This window comes from Centruroides sculpturatus, unplaced genomic scaffold (assembly GCF_000671375.1).
Source record: "Centruroides sculpturatus isolate CEXI.00-Female unplaced genomic scaffold, Cexi_2.0 scaffold2245, whole genome shotgun sequence".
Classification (NCBI taxonomy): Eukaryota; Metazoa; Arthropoda; class Arachnida; order Scorpiones; family Buthidae; genus Centruroides; species Centruroides sculpturatus.
The window spans coordinates 8,616-25,029 of record NW_019386388.1 but is presented as its reverse complement, the minus strand read 5'-3'; the positions used below and the strand labels follow the sequence as shown (position 1 = coordinate 25,029).

General features: G+C 36.4%; 2 protein-coding genes and 1 pseudogene across 2 annotated transcripts in view; 2 read left to right on the top strand and 1 right to left on the bottom strand.

Moving 5' to 3' along the window:
• The first annotated feature begins 3,934 nt into the window (after nt 1-3,934).
• LOC111614783 (ATP-dependent DNA helicase pif1-like) lies at nt 3,935-7,195 on the top strand. Its single transcript, XM_023356146.1, has 2 exons — nt 3,935-4,030; nt 5,075-7,195. Exons 1-2 carry the CDS (start codon nt 3,935-3,937, stop codon nt 7,193-7,195), a joined length of 2,217 nt encoding a protein of 738 aa, XP_023211914.1.
• A 2,429-nt stretch (nt 7,196-9,624) lies between these two features.
• On the top strand, nt 9,625-10,538 carry LOC111614782 (annotated as a pseudogene).
• A 3,487-nt stretch (nt 10,539-14,025) lies between these two features.
• Nucleotides 14,026-16,414, bottom strand: part of LOC111614779 (piggyBac transposable element-derived protein 4-like) — a 10,963-nt gene continuing 8,574 nt past the window's right edge. Inside the window, exons 2-3 of the mRNA XM_023356144.1 lie at nt 16,294-16,380; nt 14,026-14,165 (exon numbers count right to left, since the gene is read on the bottom strand). Coding sequence (XP_023211912.1) covers nt 14,026-14,165; nt 16,294-16,380 — 227 coding nt within the window. The remainder of the gene's footprint in view (nt 14,166-16,293; nt 16,381-16,414) is intronic.

Below are 16,414 nucleotides of genomic sequence, written 5' to 3'. Positions count from 1 at the left end.
TTCAGCTCCTAGTGACCCCACCCACCATGGGGCCCAACAAGGGGATGCCATCACATGAAGTACTTTCATAGACTGTCACACCAGGGTTTCCCAGGAGCTATACTCTCACTATGCAGTCAAGAAGAGCACATCTTGTCTGATGTGTCCGCCCGGTCTGCATCGATCAGTTGACTCCAAGCCGAGGTCAAGAATGACTCAACGACCAGCCGATTGACTCAAACGGAGCCTGATTTGAGCCTCCCGTTTATCCGAAGCAGGGGCCAAAGCAGTGTGTTGGGGACGTTATGTTGCCCCTCAACTACCAGGATCCCCCTTTCCGGCGTACATGACACCACGCACGGCAAACACGTGGTTGGGCGTTCAGATCCCAGGGATGGTAAAGAAGAGTTACTAAACCATCTCTGGGAGGCCCCCCTCACCACGGACAGGAACCCACATTGAGGGGGGTCAGTGAACATCATGACACATTTACTGGTCCCAAAATGAGGCACGTAACCATAAGAAAGAATTAGATATATTTGATTTATTTTTTGACATTAACATTGTACAATCCACAATTGTTTTTACTGATACATATATTACAAACATAAGAAAAACATTTCCCCGGGAAAGGGATGCTAGGGATACAGATTCAACAAAAATAAGAGCATTTGTTGGATTACTGTACCTGATGGAAAGTATACAAAACTCCACAAAAAACGCAAACAAGATGTGAGACAATTCCACGGGTAGCGGGTTAGAATCTTGCTACTTATGCATGAGTGAAAAAGATTCAGATTTCTCTTACAATCCTTATGATTTGATAACATTCATGACAGAGAGAAGAGAGAAATTGGCTCCTATCAGGAAAATACACAAAATGTTTGTATCTAACTTTGAAAATACTTCACACCAAGTGAATACCTTACAGTAGATGAGCAGCTCCTAGCTTTTCAGGGCAAGTGCTCATTTTGGCAGTACATTCCCAAAAATACCAGCAAAACATGGGCTGAAAATGTCAAAACTGCTTACACTAAGTTTGGAACATTATGTAGGGAAGCAGCCAGATGGGCCTTACTGTATAAGCACTATTGTTCAGGATATTGTTGAGCGATTAATAATGCCTGTACAGGGAACGAACAGAAATATCACTGGGGATAACTAATTCACAAGTCTTTCTTTAGTAAAACCCCTTAAGGCTAAAAAACTCACGTACGTAGGCAGTATGCGTTAACATAGGTGGGAAATTCCAGTAAAATTTTTACCTAACAAAAATCAAGCAAAAAACTTGTCAATATTCAGATTTGAATCTGATTGCACAATGGTGTCTTATTGCCCACAAAAAAATAAAGCTGTGTCGTCCTTGTATCATCAATGCATTTTGATGATAAGACAGATGAAACCGAACTCCACATGTCTTTGTGGATTTCAGAACAGCAGCAAATGTCTTCTGTTTCACTGGTGCATTTAAAGTTACCATGCGTCCTGCCTCTGAATAAAGTAGATTGTTAACTGTTTTCACGCGCTGAATCTCTCTCTCTCTCTGCCATGCAGGGCATTTTCGGTAGTAGGAAGGATGTGAATCTTTGCAGTTTACACAGCATGGGGTACAGGTACACTCAGTACTCTCGTGACCTTCATCCCGACACTGTGCACATACATTCTTCACACGGCAGGATGACTGTGAATGTCCAAACCGCTGGCATTTAAAGCAACGCAGTGGGTTTGGAATGTATGGTCCAACTGGGCAACGCAGATATCCTGCTGTAATAACAGATGGCAGTGTTGGCTTGTTAAATGTCAGAATTAGGTGTTTAGTAGGTATCACCCTGCTGTCTCGACGAATAAAGATGCGTCAGGCATTAGTGACACCTTGATCTGAAAGGCCTGACAGTATATCTGGTTCGTCTTCTGACATCAAGTCTACCTCAGATATCACACCGTGTGATGAGTTGAGACTTCCGTGTGGTGTGACCAGAACTCCCATTTCTCCGAGACTTTTTGTTGCCAAAAGCCTTGCTGATTGTTGAGGTGACACTGTCTTTATAAGTAAGTCCCCAGACCTCAACTTTTGTATTTTTTTCAGATGCCCAATAATGGATTCAAATAGCTTTTGAATCAAAAAAGGGGAGCATTTGGACAGTGGTTTATCTTATGTAGCGTATATTATCAAGTATGCAGGCTCGCTGGAAAGTTTTCCACGATTTGATATTTGTTGTTCTGTACTATGTTGGAGTTTTAGATTTTTAGAATCCATATTGTTCAAAAAAGTTCAGCTCCTAGTGACCCCACCCACCATGGGGCCCAACAAGGGGATGCCATCACATGAAGTACTTTCATAGACTGTCACACCAGGGTTTCCCAGGAGCTATACTCTCACTATGCAGTCAAGAAGAGCACATCTTGTCTGATGTGTCCGCCCGGTCTGCATCGATCAGTTGACTCCAAGCCGAGGTCAAGAATGACTCAACGACCAGCCGATTGACTCAAACGGAGCCTGATTTGATCCTCCCGTTTATCCGAAGCAGGGGCCAAAGCAGTGTGTTGGGGACGTTATGTTGCCCCTCAACTACCAGGATCCCCCTTTCCGGCGTACATGACACCACGCACGGCAAACACGTGGTTGGGCGTTCAGATCCCAGGGATGGTAAAGAAGAGTTACTAAACCATCTCTGGGAGGCCCCCCTCACCACGGACAGGAACCCACATTGAGGGGGGTCAGTGAACATCATGACACATTTACTGGTCCCAAAATGAGGCACGTAACCATAAGAAAGAATTAGATATATTTGATTTATTTTTTGACATTAACATTGTACAATCCACAATTGTTTTTACTGATACATATATTACAAACATAAGAAAAACATTTCCCCGGGAAAGGGATGCTAGGGATACAGATTCAACAAAAATAAGAGCATTTGTTGGATTACTGTACCTGATGGAAAGTATACAAAACTCCACAAAAAACGCAAACAAGATGTGAGACAATTCCACGGGTAGCGGGTTAGAATCTTGCTACTTATGCATGAGTGAAAAAGATTCAGATTTCTCTTACAATCCTTATGATTTGATAACATTCATGACAGAGAGAAGAGAGAAATTGGCTCCTATCAGGAAAATACACAAAATGTTTGTATCTAACTTTGAAAATACTTCACACCAAGTGAATACCTTACAGTAGATGAGCAGCTCCTAGCTTTTCAGGGCAAGTGCTCATTTTGGCAGTACATTCCCAAAAATACCAGCAAAACATGGGCTGAAAATGTCAAAACTGCTTACACTAAGTTTGGAACATTATGTAGGGAAGCAGCCAGATGGGCCTTACTGTATAAGCACTATTGTTCAGGATATTGTTGAGCGATTAATAATGCCTGTACAGGGAACGAACAGAAATATCACTGGGGATAACTAATTCACAAGTCTTTCTTTAGTAAAACCCCTTAAGGCTAAAAAACTCACGTACGTAGGCAGTATGCGTTAACATAGGTGGGAAATTCCAGTAAAATTTTTACCTAACAAAAATCAAGCAAAAAACTTGTCAATATTCAGATTTGAATCTGATTGCACAATGGTGTCTTATTGCCCACAAAAAAATAAAGCTGTCGTCCTTGTATCATCAATGCATTTTGATGATAAGACAGATGAAACCACAGGAGAAACACAAAAACCAGAAATTATAACTTTTTATAATATGACAAAAACAGGAGTACATCTTGTAGACCAACATTGTGAAAGAAACAATAAAGCCAGAATTACAAGGAGAAGGCCAATGGTCATGTTTTTTAATTTATTGAATATTGTGGCAATTAACACCTATTGCATTTATAAATTTCACAAATTCACTTCCCATGAAAAATGCAAACGAAGTGAATTTCTTGAAAATCTAGCTTGAAAACTAATCAAACCCCAAATTCAACATAGTAGTAGTGTTGGGATAAAATCGTCTGGACGTATGATTCCCGCGCTTTTCCCATTTTTGAATGAGCAACAGCTGTCGTCATGGAAACACAGATCAGGCGATGCCAGTAGTTTTGGAACTCAACCGCAGGTTAGCTAGAAAACATCATACGATCAGCGGACATCCAATAGCGCTGCTAAATGCTGATTGGAAAACTTACATTCGTTTCAATCCATAAAAAAAGAATTGAATTTGGGTGGGAATTTCAGTTCGCCTAATGCATATCCAGGTAACTCGGGTCGATCAGACATGATCGAAGTACATCAGAGTACATCTTAACTCCATCAATTAAATCAGCAGACTTGCTGAAGAAGTTGCTTTATCTTGCCAACTTGTTAACGACTGTCCTAAGGAATTCGTCGCAAGGAGTCCTTTTCAACGAATCTGTTGTGGTTTAATTGACTTTGAACTTTGCTATATCTGAATTATCGTAACTCTTTTATTTTGTGACCTCGTTACTGTATCTAAGTTTTAATCATTAATATTAACGTTTTGTGAATTGTGAACAAGTGGTTTTTGAACTTGACTAGTAGTATTCAAAGTTTAATAGTTGATCTAAGAAACAGAGCAAATAAGCAGCTTCAAAAAAACCACACGTCGAGATGGTCCCAGAGTCAAGACCGTCTGGCAGTATGGGTCGATGTCAAATCTGTCCTAGAAAAACAGATTGAAAAAGCAGATAATGTTATAAATGCAAAAAATGGATATGTCCAGACCATATGGTTAATGTGTGTAACTCACATTATGAAAATTAAATTAAATTCAAATTTTTGTTATATATTATAACTTTGACCTTATTTCAGGCTATCTAATTCCAGTCCCTCTGTATGTTATCGCAAACTTCACATGCAATGAGCAAACTCCATATGAAACAAGCATACAGAGTGAATGACCTTATTTCAGGCTATCATCAAAAATGCATTTAAAATTTTTTGACAACAAGGGTCAGATCAGGCTACGTTTACTTTAGAAAATGGGAAGGATGAAGTTACAACTAACGCAAGTGGTCGATATATAAGTTCAGCTGAAGCAGTTTGGCAAATCCTTGAATTCCCAATACATGAGCGTTTTCCTCCTGTAGTGCACCTTGCTGTCCATTTAGAAAATAAACAAGAAATTTATTTTAATGAGCAGAACTTGTGCGACAAATTGAGTAGTCCTCCTACAACTACACTCCTCTCCTTTTTCGATCTGTGTAACGTGGATGACTTTGCAAAAACATTGCTATACTCGGAAGTCCCTGCGTATTACGTTTGGAACAAGCGATCGTTTCAGAGAAGGAAGAAAGGAGTGAATGTTGAAGGATGGTCAGGGGTCAAAAAAGAACACGTTCTAGGTAGGGTTTATACTGTTCATCCAAACAATACAGAATGCTACCACCTTCGAATGCTTCTACATGAGATCAGAGGCCCAATTTCATTTGAAGTGTTGAAAACTGTAGATGGTCACTTACATCCCACTTTCCAATCCGCGTGCAAGGCTCTAGGTCTACTCAAAGATGATCGGCATTTGGATTCAGCTTTTGAAGAGGCAGCACTTTGTCAAACACCACATATGATTCGAGAGCTTTTTGCTATCATTTTATTGTTCTGCCAGGTTTCCGACCCCTTATGTCTTTGGGAAAAATACAAAGAATACCTTTCTGAAGACTTTAAAAAACAACTGGAAAGGCAAGGTGACGTGGATGTAGAGCACTCATCGAACCTGATATTTAACAAATGCCTGTCAGTATTAGAGGATGCCGTATTATCATTAGGCGGCCGTCCTCTTAAAGAGTATGGATTACCTCAGCCAATAACATCAATACATTTTGAAAATAGAGAGTACGTGAAGGAGACCAGTTACGATACAGTGGCCTTAGAAGACGCAGTAAGAAAAAATGAAGCATCCTTGAATGACGAGCAACAGGAAGTTTACAATAAAATTATTACAAGTGTAGATGCAAATGACGGTCGAATATTCTTCTTAGACGCTCCAGGTGGAACTGGTAAAACCTTCCTTATTAATTTACTTTCGGCGAAAGTAAGAAGTACTCACGGCATTGCCCTGGCTGTGGCGTCGTCCGGCATAGCTGCTACATTACTCGAAGGTGGTCGAACTGCTCATGCTACTTTTAAGTTACCACTCAATTTAATCACTGCCGAGACTCCCATTTGCAACATCTCCAAACAAAGTAATTTTGCTGAAGTTTTAAAGAGTACAAAAATAATCGTGTGGGACGAAATAACGATGGCTCATAAGGGTGGTATTGAAGCCTTAAACAGATCACTAAGGGATATAAGGGGTAATACAAAATTAATGGATGGCGTAACAGTTTTGCTGGCCGGAGACTTTCGGCAAACTCTACCAGTGGTGCCAAATGCAACCAAAGCTGACGAAGTAAAGTCGTGCATTAAGAAATCTAATTTGTGGCCCCAGGTTAATATTCTTAAGCTCTCTATAAATATGAGAGCACATTTGGACAGGGATGAGTCTGCTGGTAGATTTTCAGATCTCCTTCTTAAAATTGGTAATGGTGATTTTCCATCGTTTGATGGAATGATAACCATCCCAAAAGAATTGTGCACAGTTGTTACTACGGTTCAAGAATTGCTGTCTACAGTTTATCCAGACATTATTCATATACATGACAAGCCTATTGAATGGTTATGTGAGCGTGCCATACTTACTCCAAAGAACGATCAAGCAGCAGCTATCAACGATATCCTGCTCATGTCGTTTGAGGGCGAAGAAAAGGTCTATACTTCGATTGATACTGTGGTTAATACAGATGACGCTACTAATTACCCTGTAGAATTTTTAAATTCATTGAAACCGCCAGGTTTGCCTTATCATAAGCTTATTCTGCGTGTGGGCACTCCAATTATGTTGTTGCGAAATTTAAAACCACCAAAACTTTGTAACGGTACAAGACTGCAAATGAAAGCGTTACATCGCAATATAGTGGAAGCCACTATATTAACTGGGTGTGCGAAAGAGGAAACTGTATTTATACCACAAATCCCATTAATACCTAATGATATCCCGTTCAAATTTAAACAATTACAGTTTCCCCTAAAAGTCTGCTTTGCCATGACAATAAACAAGTCTCAGGGGCAAACTCTCAAATTTGCGGGTATTGACTTGAGAGAACATTGCTTCTCTCATGGACAGTTTTATGTTGCTTGCTCACGAGTAAGTTCACCCAATAGCTTGATAGTTTTAGCACCTAATGACAGATTAGTTAAGAATATTGTGTACAAAGAAGTTTTGTAGGCCCTAATTTTTTACACACGCTAAACAAAAGTAAAGCTGCAAAAACTATACCTAATTAATAATAATACTTCTTAACGCGAGTGAAGCCACGGGAAAAACTAGTATTGATATAAAATTACTACTACAGTATAATAAAAGACTGGCTATTGATATATTATTACGTTTTGTACTAAATATTTGTTTCATGACTTTACTTTTTTATGCACTCAGTCTATCATCAGAATTGATATAAGATGATATTATAATTTGAATTTACATGTATGTTTTTTTGCTTATATTCATTGTAATGTATTCGGATTGTATTATATTTTTACTTATTGTAGATTACTTACATGTATTTTGTTAGATATTTCATAATAATGATATAAGAATAATACAAACTTCTTTTTAATAAAGTTTTGTGTTATAATATTATGGTGTTTGTAACTAATTTTTTCCGTGATTGCACAAAATATGGAAAAAACGACTCCCAGTAATTTTTTTGAATTTAATTCAGAGGGTTTAACAGTTATGGGTCTTGATAAATTTCAAAAATGGTAGACCATAAAACGTTTCTGATCAAATTAAAAAAAAAAAAAATATAGCCAACTATCAAAAATAAAACCGGCATTGTATCTGTAAAAGCACTTTTCCTGCATAACATCATGTTTTGATAACAGAACTGTATTATTTACATACGCGGAGCAAAGTATATAGTCGCAGCTTTGTATGTTTGTATTTCAAACGTAATTGAGAACTGACCAATCATTTTAATTTTTTTATAACACTTTGTCGAAAATAAAACATTTAAATATTATTTTAAATTTGTGTTATATAGATAAAATTACAGAATATGCATCTACATAAAAATGAAATAAAATACTAAATCAACAATTTATAAAACAATCGATGTAAAAAATTTTTTAAAAATCCATAAATCGATGTACAAAAATAAAGAAAAACAATATAAACAGATGAGCAAATGCAAATGTCATACGACGTCACATATCAGCAATTTTCTTACTGCGGATGTGCAAAGTTCTAGATTAGTCAGGTTAAAACTTCCTCTGTTAGGCATGCAGGGTACATACATTGCCCACTGACTTTTGGTGTCGCTTCATGAAACTTTTTTTTTCGTACAAATTTGAAATTTTTTCAGTGCAATCTTTAGTACATCGAAGGAAGGTACTGCGGACTAAAGCTCAAAAAAACATGACTTGCCTGCTTGAAGATCCAACTCAGAATCTGCAGCACAGGACAATAGTGAATGCCCAGCATTATTTGCAAACCTTGACCACCCTTCGCCAAGCAATCAAATCGAAACGACCAGGGCAGCTCACCCATGGCGTCATTCTGCTCCACGACAATGCCAGGCCTCATATAGCCAACACAATCATGTCACTCTTAAAGAAATTCATGTGGGAGCTCCTCGGTCACTTTCCATACAGTCCAGACCTCTCTCCCTGCAATTACGCCATTTTTGGTCCCCTAAAGTAGGCTCCGAAGGGCAAACGATTCACCTCGGACAATGACGTCCAACAGTATGTTCAGAACTAGTTGACAACGCCGTCCTGGGACTTTTATGAGACAGCCATTCATCGCCTTGTGTTACAGTGGGACAAGTGCCTCAACAGCCAGGGCCAATACTTCTGACATACAGGTAAGGGTTTATGTTCCTTGGCCTCCGGCTTGTTTCTTTTTGAACAATCCTCTCATATATTTAANTCTTTCGTGTTTTTTCAGTTTTAAGTATTTTTTATGCTTAATTAAAAATTTTAAAAAAAATGGGCGGCTCAAAGGGGGTTAAATAAGGAAGTATAATAATCTATCTATATAACCCATTAAATGTGTGTCCGTCCGTCCATCCACGTAACGGTATGCCAAAAATGGGAACAACAGGCACCCTAGCAATGATTTTAAATTAATAATAAATTATTTTTATTTGTAATACAAATTTATTATTGATATGAATTTGTTATTTATACCACGAAATGGTATAAATAATTATTATATGCCTTGCCTTGCATTATTTTATGCCTTGATTAACCTTGCATCTCACATTTACAACATTCTGTGAGTCAAAAATCAGTGAACGTTGAGCATTGACTCACAGGAAATTTGTTGAAAAAATGGCAGATACATTTAAAATCGAGGTTTACAACCGAAGGTAAATAAACAAATTAAACTATTTTAAAGTTTTATAGAACATTTAATAGATAGAAATATAGATCCGTATGACACGATTGGGGCTTTAACAGAGCTGCAGAGCATATTGATAGCAACAAAAAAAAAAAAAAAAATCAAAGAAACCATGCCTCATGGGATTTTGTAAAGCACGCCAACTAGAGGGTGTCCCTAGATTATAAATGCAAGTGATAAATGATTTATTTCATAATTTTAAATATTTAGCTAGTAGAGATTATAAAATTTTCCAAGCTTTTGAATTTTGAATGGGTAGATCAACTGTTTACACTATTAATGAAACTTGCAAAGCTATTTGGCTTGTGTTGGCAAAAGAATATATGAAGTTTCCAGGCAGAGAGCAATTTGCCAATCTTACTATGGAATTTGAAGAAAGATGGAATTTTCTTCATTGTGTTGGTGCTATAGATGGAAACACATACAAATGGTTTTCCCTCCAAATACAGGTTCTTTATATTATAATTATAAAGGCAACTTTAATAAAGTTCTCCTAGCTGTAAGTGATGCCAAAAATAGATTTATATATGTTGAGATAGGAAGATTTGGTGGAAGAAGCAATGGACGTATTTTTTCCCATTCAAGTCTTGGCAGATCACTATAAACAAAAAAATTGGATTGGCCACAATCATCAACAATAAGCGGAATGTCTAGTAACCTACCATATTTTATGATTGGTGATGAGGCATTTCCATTAAAAACTTATTTACTTCGACCATATCCTGACAGACAGTTAACAAAAAAAAGAATATTTAACTACAGACTCAGCCAAGCTAGACATGTTATAGAAAATACATTCAGTATTCTTTCTGCACATTGGAGAATTCTATGCAGATGCATTCAAGCTTCTCCAGAAACTGTTGATAGTATCATAAAAGCTTGTATGTGTGTCTGCATAATTTTATGACGACAAAACAAAGTAAATACAGACATGAAATATTATTGTATCCCCCATCTTACTGATAAAGAAACTGCTAATGAAACTATTATAGAAGGACAGTGGAGAAAGGAGATAAGAAGTGAATCACCATCTCTTCCTCAAAGACCATGTCAACAGCATAATTATTCACAATGTGCAAGAGATATTAGAGAGGAATTTGCTACTTATTTTCAAGCAAATAATATTTTACCATGGCAATTAGATTACGAAAATCATATCGAATAACAAATGTATAATAAAATGTAAAAATCAGAAATAAAATAATTTTAAAATATTATTAATGTTTTATTTGCAAAATTTTATTATGTATAACATTACAAAAAAACATTTACAAATGTTTTTATAAAAGTAGGTATACAGAAGTTATAAACATCAGTTGCAAATATAAAGCATTACACAGACGTAATGTAATAAAATTTTTATACAAATTTATATATATGCATATAAAATCATTACAAAGTATTGATATGAATTCTATAATATTCAATATTTGTAGACAAAAAACAATAAACTTTTATTCTACTCATGGGGACCTCCACCTTAGCCTTCCTCTCTATTGTATCTCGAACTATTCTCCCCATCCCTCTTCCCGCTTTTTTCTCTCTCAGTGTTGTGACCCTTTGTCTACATTTTTTATAACCCTTTACTGCTGTGTGCAAATTGATTGCACACAGATAGACAAAACCACAACTGAGGGAAGATGAGGAAGTCGGATATCACTACAGCTTCTTAGGTTTTGCGTTAGTAGAATATCTCTGCTTTTGTGCGTCGTGAAGTGTTTTCTACCTTTTCCAAGTAAGTATATAAACATATTTTATCCAGAGAATATACTTCTTGTGCATAATTTAATAAGAACAGATTTTAGATACAATCTTTTATTGCCAAAATGTCTAGTTCAGAATACGATAATGATACTTTTTCCAAAGGTGGATTAAAATATAATTTGAGCGACGTCAGCAACTCGGAATCGAGCATACATTCAGACTAAAGCATTGCTACTGCCAGAAATTGAGTTGATGTGGATATAAACAATCCTCTTCCACGATTCCCTTTCACAGGAAATCTGGGTTGTCGATTCACTATCAATAACATCAATCAACTCACTTTTTTTTTTACTTAAATTTGCTAAATCTGTTAGCGAGATGAATCATATGCACTGCAACAGCCGCAATCATCTAGGCATCAGTAAGAGCCTGTTACAGTGGCTGAGATATATATGTTTCTCGCTATCTGTATTTTGCAGGAAATTTTAAAAATCCGAATGAGAGGATGTATTGGTCCACCAATGATTTATTTACCACAACAATTTTCCTAAACTAATGTCTAAAAATAGATTTGCAGAGATTTTGCACTTTGCAGATAATGCATCATTTGATCCGTCCACCCATCTGTCTCCTTAATTGAACAAAATTTTGGCTTTAGTAAATTTCTAAATTCTAATTTTCCCGTTTATACGAACCAAAGAAAGACAATGATGGACAAGTCTCTCTTTCTATGAAAAAATTGTATTTCCTAAAAACAATACATAACCTCTCAAACAGTCTTGTTACAGTGTGAAATTTTTTTATGTTATGTGAATCCTCATCAAAATATCTATACAAATTTATAATTTAAACTGAAAAGGATATTATACTGGATCCAAAATATAACCAAATGCAAATAACTTCCCATATCATGTTATCATTAGTGGATCCATTGTTGAACAAAGGCTACTGCATAACAACTGATAATTAATATACTTCTCAGTTAGCTAATTATTCGATATCTCATCATACAGATATATATAAAACACTCCGTCTAAACAGAAGGGTTTGGTTTGGTTTGGTTTGGTATGTTTTAGTTTTTTGGCACAAGAGCCATGTAGACTAAGCTGTGCCAGAACAAATGGTACAAAATTTTAAACATCACACATTATTAGATAAATAAATAAACAAATAAATAAATAAAAAACAACAAATATATACAAAAAAATAACTAAGCAAGAACAAGGTAAATAAAACTCTAAAATAAGTAAATAAATAAATAAGTGATCAAATATCTCTATACATATTATTGACTTTCAGAAAGTCCACTAGGTTGTCCAGATTTGGCCTCTGGCCCAAAATCTCTCTCAAACTTGCATTTCCGAAATGCTGTCTACGACTTTGATCGAAAGCAGTGCAGTAACAAAGTATGTGTTTTACACTTAGAAAGCAGTTGCAATACTCACATACTGGCTGGTCTTCACCCTTCAAAAGGTATTGATGAGTCAACCGAGTATGCCCAATTCTCAAACGACTAAGAATTACTTCAGATCTCCTGTCATAATGTTTATTACGTGTCCAATTTTCTATATTCAACATAATCTCATGTACTTTATTGTGGATTTGTGCATTCCACGTGTTTTGCCATCTCTCTGCTAGCCATTTTTTAACTACTAACTTCAAATCACCTCCTTCGATAGGCATTTCATGCTGTGAAAAATTAGCTGCCTTTGCAGCTGAGTCAGCTTCTTCGTTCCCTCTTATGCCGACGTGTCCTTGTACCCGACAAAATTTTATACAGAGATTCCTGGTAAGAATGTGGTAAATCAGATTATGAATTTTAATCACTATAGAGTGAGAACTAGGTTCACACGAGATCAAAACCTGAAGTGCACTAACTGAGTCAGTGTAAATAACACAGCAACGATGACCTTTCCTATTTATATATTTTAAGGCTAAATAAATAGCATGCAACTCTGTAGAAAAGATGGAAGAATTCAATGCAATTTGTTCTGCCACAATTTCATCCTGGCAGACAAAGGCTAAGCCAACATAATCATCAGGTTTAGATCCATCTGTATAAATAGGAATTAAATTCCTGTCACGATGTTAAATTTCTGCAAAGTGCTGTCTGTAGACATAGTCTGGCGTGGATTCCTTAGGAAATTGCTTTAAGCTAAGGTCAACACTTATCAAAAGAGTTGACCAAGGTGATATACTACAGACCTCTAGCTGTGAAATGTTGCCTGTGTTCAGATCAATCGTGCTGCTCACATTCTCCATTCTTTTAGCAAATGTAAACAAAAGGGGGATTCCAGATATCATAAAAAGAAAAAAATTATAAAAGAAAGAAATAGTGACACAACAGAAAAAAAATTATAATTTTAAAATGAAATGACAAGAAAACTGTTATGTTGCTATCTACAGTGCAGAATGCACACTTGTAAGTAAACAAACGTGTGTTGGTACTGTTCAAATGAAGCCACATGTTGTCATTGATTACAATGATACAATGGAAAATGATCATTTAGATCAAAGGTGGCCAAAACGTAGCGCATGTGCCAAATGTGGCGCATTGAACAGTTGCAAGTGGCAATTCACTCAGTTCTGAGCAACATTACCAGATTTGGCTTCCATAAGCAAACAAATTGAACATCTTTGTAGTTTAGACAGCATGGAATACTGGTATACTCAGTACTCTGGTGGCCTTCAACTCCACACTGTACAAGCAAGCTTTTGCCTTGGCAGGATGTTTGGGAATGTCCAAACTGCTGGCATTTGAATCAGCGTAGCGGATTTGGAATATATAGGCAAATCGAACAGTGCAAATATCCTGCTGTAAGAAAAGATAACAACATCGATCAATTAAATGTCATAATTAGATATTTTCTAGGAATTATCTTGCCATTTTGATGAATGGAGATGCGTCGAACAGCAGTAACTCCATCTGAAAGGCCAATCTGAATATCTCATTCATCATCAGATATCATACCACATGATGTGTTCAAACTTGTGTGTGGTGTATACATGACTTGTATGTCTCCTAGAGACTTCATTTTCAAAAGCTTTTCTGACTGTTGAAAGGAAGCTGCTTCTATGAGTAAATCTCCTGACCTCAATTTTTTAATCTTTGTAAGATACCCAATAATCAATTCAAGAAGTTTATGAATTAAAAATGAAAAACATTTAGACAAAAATGTTTCTCCCGTAGCATGAACAATAAGGTAAGCTAATTAATTAAGAAAACTGACAGCCTTTGGTGATATACATGATGTTTTAAACTTTAGAAAATCCATATTTAGAAAAAAATATTAGGCTCCTAGTAATCCCACCCACCATGGGACCCAACAATAAGATGCCGTCACATGGCAGACTCCAATGGACTGTCACACCAGGGTTTTCCAGGAGCTATACCCTCACAATGCAGTCAAGAAGAGCACAACTTGCCTGACGTGTCCGCCCGGTTGGCATCAATCAGTTCACTTTGGGCCAATGTCAAAACTGACTCAATAACCAGCCGAACGACTCAAACATAGCATGATCTGAGCCTCCCGTTTATCCGAAGCAGAAACCAAAGAATTGTGTTGGAGACATTATGTTGCCCCTCAACTACAAGGATCCCTCTTTCTGGCATTTCGGGCAACACGCACGGCAAACACGTGGGTGGGCGTTCAGATCCCAGGAATGGTAAAGAACAATTACTAAACCATCCCTAAGAGGTCCCCTCACCATGGACAGGAACCCATATTGAAAAACTCAGAATAGAGCCTTGAGGGACTCCTTCTTCTTGTGTGAAAAGCCTAGATAAAGTTGTGCCTATCCTGATTTGGAATCTTCGATTCTGTAAAAAGTTTTTTATAAAAATTGGCAAATTACCCCGTAATCTAGAATTCATGCAAATCACGAAGTATCTCATATCGGTTGGTTAATTGGTTAGTTGGTTAGTTAAAGTTTTTTGGCACAAAAGCCATACAGGCTATGCTGCACCATGCCACATGATAAAATTACAAAATCAAATATTTATATTTGACCTTTTTGTTAAGAAATTAATAACAAATAACAAAAAACAAACATATATCTCAGTACAAATAAACAAAATATATGAAAGTATATATATACATATAAATATACAACTAAATAAATCAATGAATAAATAACTAAATCATCAATTTGTTTATAAATATTAGTGACTTTCATAAAGCCCAATAAATTATTGACAATTGGCCAAAAATCCGACAGACAAGCATCTCCGAAATACTGACTATGCCATGACTTGAAGGCACAGCAATTGCACAGTATGTGTTTTACACTTACAATGCAGTTGCAATACTCACATATTGACTGGTCTTCACCCTTCAAAAGGTATTGGTGAGTCAACCAAGTATGCCCAATTCTCAAATGACTAAGAATAACTTCAGATCTCCTGTAATACTGTTTATTACGTGTCCAATTTTCTATTGTCAGTTATATCTCATATAGTTTATTGTAGATTTGTGAATTCCACATATTTTGCAATCTCTCCGCTAGTTGTTTCTTAATGACTAGCTTCAAATCATCTCCTTCAATACATATTGTATGCTGTGAAGGACTAGCTGACCTTGCAGCTCCATCAACTTCATTTCCTCTTATACCTATATAACCTGGGTTGGTTGGTTGGTTAAGGTTTTTTGGCGCAAGGGCCCTTTAGACCATGCTGCACCATGACAAAAGATAAAATATAACAAAACTAAATATATATAACACAAAATATAAATATGACACAAAAACGTAAATATAAACAAACAAACAAAACAAAAAAATAGATATAAGCATATAAATAAATATATAAATAATTAATTAAATTTCTTTATAAATATTTACGACTTTCAAAAAGTTCAGTATCTTATCAAGATTTGGCCTCTGGCCCAAAATCTCTTTAAAACTTGCATTTCCAAAATGCTGTCTACGTATCCTCTCAGAGGCAATGCAGTTGTAAAGTATGTGTTTAACACTTACAGTACAGTTACAATATTGGCATAATGGCTGATCTTCACCCTTCAAAAGGTACAGATGAGTCAACCGAGTATGCCCAATTCTCAAACGAGTAAGAATTACTTCAGATCTCCTGTCATACTGTTTATTACGTGTCCAATTTTCTATATTCGGCTTGATCTCGTGTAGTTTATTGTGGATTTGTGCATTCCACATGTTTTGCCATCGCTCTGCTAGTCGTTTTTTAACAACTAGCTTCAAATCACCTCCTTCAATAGGCATTATATGCTGTGAAGGACTAGCTGCCTTTGCAGCTGCGTCCGCTTCTTCATTTCCTTTTATACCTACATGGCCTGGGACCCAACAAAATTTTACAAAGAAATTACT